General features: G+C 40.8%; 1 protein-coding gene across 1 annotated transcript in view; it reads right to left on the reverse strand.

The window, feature by feature from the left end:
- Positions 1 to 5,142, reverse strand: part of LOC106528731 (microtubule-associated serine/threonine-protein kinase 3) — a gene marked incomplete at both ends in the record, with an annotated part of 73,647 nt that overhangs the window by 1,629 nt on the left and 66,876 nt on the right. The window contains 2 exon segments of the mRNA XM_014023968.1: positions 1,101 to 1,285; positions 1,539 to 1,675. Of these exon segments, the coding sequence (XP_013879422.1) occupies positions 1,101 to 1,285; positions 1,539 to 1,675 (322 nt within the window).

Consider the following 5,142-nt stretch of genomic DNA (forward strand, 5'->3'; position numbering starts at 1 on the left):
CATAAAATTAGGATTCAGACCAAATATTTATTTATTATTGTAACCAACGAGACAAATTAAGTCATATATATGAACTTACTCATGATATCTGTTGTGAAATGTTGTGTTAAAGTGATTTAATATGCATTTCATATAGATTAAAATATTTTATATAAATTATTGTTACAATGAAGAATAAAAAACTGGTATTGTTAAAATAGTGCATTAGTAAATTTTACTGGTAATGCTTTTATTTTGACGAGGCACTAATGGAAAGTGAAAATCATTGTGATCACTTAGTTTGTAGTCCWGTGGGGTGCATTGGCAGCAAATTCTTCACAGTAAAAAGTAAAAACAAGAACAGAGTTCTGGTCATCTTTCATGAAGATCCATATTCATAACAATATCAGGATGATCCAGGTWTCAAAATGTAGRTTTTAAAGCAGGAATCTGAAAATGTAATTAGGTCATTTTGACCKAATTTGACTTAATCCTCATTTTCATATGATGGCTCACATATTTACCAAAAAATGACAGAGTTGTAGCTATTTTAATGAAATGGTGAAATAAAATTACACACAATCACATGCAATGTCCTGATGCATCTCAGCAATCCAGGTAGAAAAATCAAAAAAGTTTAAGCAGCTCCTCTGGATGGTTCTTCTTTAATGAAACGTTTCGTCTCTCCTCCAACAGACTTCTTCAGTCTGATGAGTTTCAGGTGAAACTCAGCCTTATAAGCTCCGCCTCCACATGGTGGACAAACAGGTTGAACGATGACAATCAAAACTGTTTGTTTCCATGCAGAAGAGACGTCCAGAGGACCTACTTCAACTTTTTCTGAATCCCATGCTTGTTTTAGTGCTCAGAGTGACTCTCAGTACGTGGCACAGCAGATTCTGACTCAGCAGATTTCACAYAGATGCAGCATTTTTGCACTGGTTAGTGATGATTAGCTTTGGTCTCGAAATGCATCGATTCCAACGGTTATTCAAACACGACAAAAACATTATCTCTGTGCCTTTGCTTTTTSGTGGTGGGCAAAAAGAAATAATCATAATAAACTAATCTAAAGTAAAGTGGATAAAAGTAAACTTTTAAAAATCCAAAGTGCCACACACCTCCTGAGTGGTCAGGGCCCGGGGAGCGACACGGTGTGGAAGGCCCAGGAGACAGGCTGTGTGTTGGTGAACCAGACAGGCTGTCACTGGACGACTGCTGGAAGCCTGAAGAGAAGCTGCGACTGCTCTGCAGAGGTGCTGGGGCCGCATGCTTCGATAGTTTCTTAAAGATGTGTCGTCGTGTGCTGGAAGACACAAATCAAATTTCAACTCTAAGACGTGTGTTTAGGGCTGCAACTAACGATTATTTTAATAATCGATTAGCCGTCGATTAATCGTTGCAGCCCTAGAWGTGTTTGTCCAAACTTTACATGAAGATTAAATAAATGAAGTCTAGAGACAACAGAAGTTCAGGTCAGAAAAATCAATACACATTTTTTAAATGTTGACCTGATGGATAAATCAATATTTAAAGATGTTAGCTCTGATCTCATGTACCTGTCTTGTCCATCTTTTTTCTTGCTCCTTTTGCTGCGTCGGGCCATCTTCGTTTTGTAGCTTGGTTTCCTGGCAGGTCCCACCTTGATGGAAGTGTTCTCAAGGGCTGTTGTTTGCAGGGTCACCTTGTTTCCACTCTGTTAAAATCAGATTACTCTCAAAGCTTTAAAAACTGTAGTCTTTTTTTATGTTCAACCATAAAATAACATCTTTTACCATTAATGTGTACTGGTAAGTTGGTATAACAATGTATGGACACAGTAAAGCCTTTCCCAGTCTGTTTATAACACACATTCATGGAAGTTTCTGTTATAAAGTCAACATTTTTGGGAGTAAACTCTTAAACCAGCACCCATGCACTGCCAACTCTGACAAGACAGTAATATGAAAAGGTTTGTGTACCCCTGATAATCTTATATATTTTTTATTTACAAATCTTTGGGTGTTTGGATCAGCTAGTTCAGTTTGATATATTGAATAAGTGATGTACAGTAATATTTTACAGGTGAAATTGGGTTCACTGAACTAACAGAAATYTGCCACATGCWCGAAAACAAAATCAGWCKGAATCACTCCTGATTTCTGCTGCAATCCAGCTGAACCCACTCACTAATCCATGTGAGCTCCTTTCTTACATCTAGTCTCTGCCAGATTACTGAACTGTGTTAGTAAATGTTCAGCACGCTCTCCCAGCTGATGTCATCATTACAACTTCTTGTCTGTTTCCTGGTTTCTCRCATCGACCTGCTCCAGGCCTGCTTCTTGTTGCCTTTCTGACCTCTACATTTGGACTCCTTCTTTGTCCTCTGGACTTCGAAGTAAGAACCTCCTTCTGGATTTGTTTATGAATCTCTGCCTCCCCGTGTATGATAGATTTCTTTTTATTTTGTGCCTAAAAGTTTGTTTTTTAATGGATAATATGAATGGATGAATGGATACATAAAAGGATGAATAAATAAATTTTAAAAATGCTGATACTTTTTGCCTTCTTATTTATTTTGTCTGTCAACAATTTCTCAAATATCTGTGTAGAAAAGTAAATGTAAGCTGAGACGTGTGCTGAAGGCGGTGAACCCCAGAAAGGCGGCCGGCCCTGATGGTGTACCTGGAGCTAAACGCGTGTGCTGACCAACTAGCAGGTGTCTTCACCTGTATGTTCAACCAGTCCCTGTCGCTGGCCACCATTCTCCTCCACCATCATCCCAGTCCCACAAAAGTCCACAGTGCAGGGCATAAACAACTACAGGCCTGTTGCACTTACACCAGTGGTCATGAAGTGCTTCAAAAGCCTGAGAGCCTGTCCACCTTAGGGGTGTAAGAAAATATCGATACACTGAAATATCGCGATATTTCATTTCCTGATACTGTATCGATATTCTAAAGTCCTGTATCGATATTTAATTAAGATTTAAAATGTCAACTTTCCTGCCAGCCGTTCATTTTTATGTTGTAGTTCAGCCTCTGACCACTAGTTGGCAGCAGTGAGCCAGACATTTGGCTCCTCTACCTCTTGAGCACCAGAGAGTAAGGGTAGCATTAGCATTGTGAGTAAACATTAGCTTCATGCTCCGATAGCTGAATCTGAGCAGAAAAGACCGACACCCTCTGCCTTCTAAGCTGAGGTAAGGTTACAAACAGTTACTTATTTGTCACAATGTCTGGATTTTAAACCAAATTAAGTGTTTTGTGCTCTTTTTTCCAACTGTAGTCAGCTTTCACGTTACAGAAGGCTAGCGCATGTCTATGTAATAAAATTTTCTGAGACAATGACTTTTGGTTTTTCATTTTTTTTCCAGTAAAAGGTTTTTATTTAATAGAATTTTTGGACCAAAAAAATTGCAATATATCACCTTACTTACAGTATCGCAATATATCGGGATATATCGTATCGTGACCCCTCTGTTATGATATGTATCGTATCGCCAAATTCTTGCCAATACACAGCCCTAGTCCACCTCCCACTCTGGACCCTCACCAGTTTGCCTACTGGGAAAACCATTCCACAGAAGATGCCATCAACATCACAGTTCACACCGTGCTGTCACCTGGAGCATGGAGGAAGCTACGTGAGGATGATCTACCTGGACTTCAGCTCAGCATTCAACCACAGCATCCCAGAGATCCTGGTCCAGGACTACAGATTCTGGGCATCTCCGCCCTCATCTGCCAGTGGATACAGAACGTCCTCAGAGACCACCCACAGTCTGTGAAGTTAGGCCCCCACCTCTCCTCCACTATCACACTCAACACCGGCTCTCCTCAAGGCTGTGTACTGAGCCCACTGCTGTTCACCCTCTACACCTACGACTGCTCTCTGATCCATCACCCCAACACAGACATAAAGTCTGCAGACACCACCATGGTTGGGCTCATCACAGAGGGACATGAGTCTGATTATAGACGAGGTAAACACACTGACAGGTAGGTGCTCTGCAAACAACCTGCCACTGAACAACACAAAACTAAAGAAATAATTCTGGACTTCAGGAAGAGCAGAGCTGAACCAGCACAACTTCACATGAACAGAGTCAGTGTGGAAAGGGTCAGCTCCATCAGGTTCCTGGGTGTGCAGATCACTGATGGTCTCTCCTGGTCTGCAAACACAACAGTGGTGAAGAAAGCTCTGCAGCATCTCCACTTCCTGAGAGTTCTCAGGAGAAACAAGCTGCTGGTGCTGTTCTACAGAACCTCCACTGAGAGCATCACAACATCACAGCATCACAACATCACAGCATCACAACATCACAACATCACAGCATCAAAACATCACAACATAACAGCATCACAACATCACAGCATCACAACATCACAACATAACAGCATCACAACATCACAGCATCACAGCATCAAAACATCACAACATCACAACATAACAGCATCACAACATCACAGCATAACAGCATCACAACATCACAACATAACAACATCACAGCATCACAACATCACAGCATCACAACATCACAACATAACAGCATCACAACATCACAGCATCACAACATCACAGCATCACAGCATCACAACATCACAACATCACAGCATCACAACATCACAACATAACAACATCACAGCATCACAACATCACAGCATCACAACATCACAGCATAACAACATCACAGCATAACAACATCACAGCATCACAACATCACAACATAACAGCATCACAACATCACAACATAACAACATCACAGCATCACAACATCACAACATCACAACATCACAGCATCACAACATAACAGCATCACAACATCACAGCATAACAACATCACAGCATCACAACATCACAACATAACAGCATCACAACATCACAGCATCACAACATCACAACATCACAGCATCACAGCATCACAACATCACAGCATCACAACATCACAGCATCACAACATCACAACATCACAGCATCAAAACATCACAACATCACAACATCACAGCGTCACAACATCACAACATCACAGCATCACAGCATCACAACATCACAGCATCACAACATAACAGCATCACAACATCACAGCATCACAACATCACAGCATCACAACATCACAGCATCACAACATCACAACATCACAGCATCAAAACATCACAACATCACAGCATCACAACATCACAA

Source organism: Austrofundulus limnaeus, unplaced genomic scaffold (assembly GCF_001266775.1).
Source record: "Austrofundulus limnaeus strain Quisiro unplaced genomic scaffold, Austrofundulus_limnaeus-1.0 Scaffold399, whole genome shotgun sequence".
Taxonomy (NCBI): domain Eukaryota; kingdom Metazoa; phylum Chordata; class Actinopteri; order Cyprinodontiformes; family Rivulidae; genus Austrofundulus; species Austrofundulus limnaeus.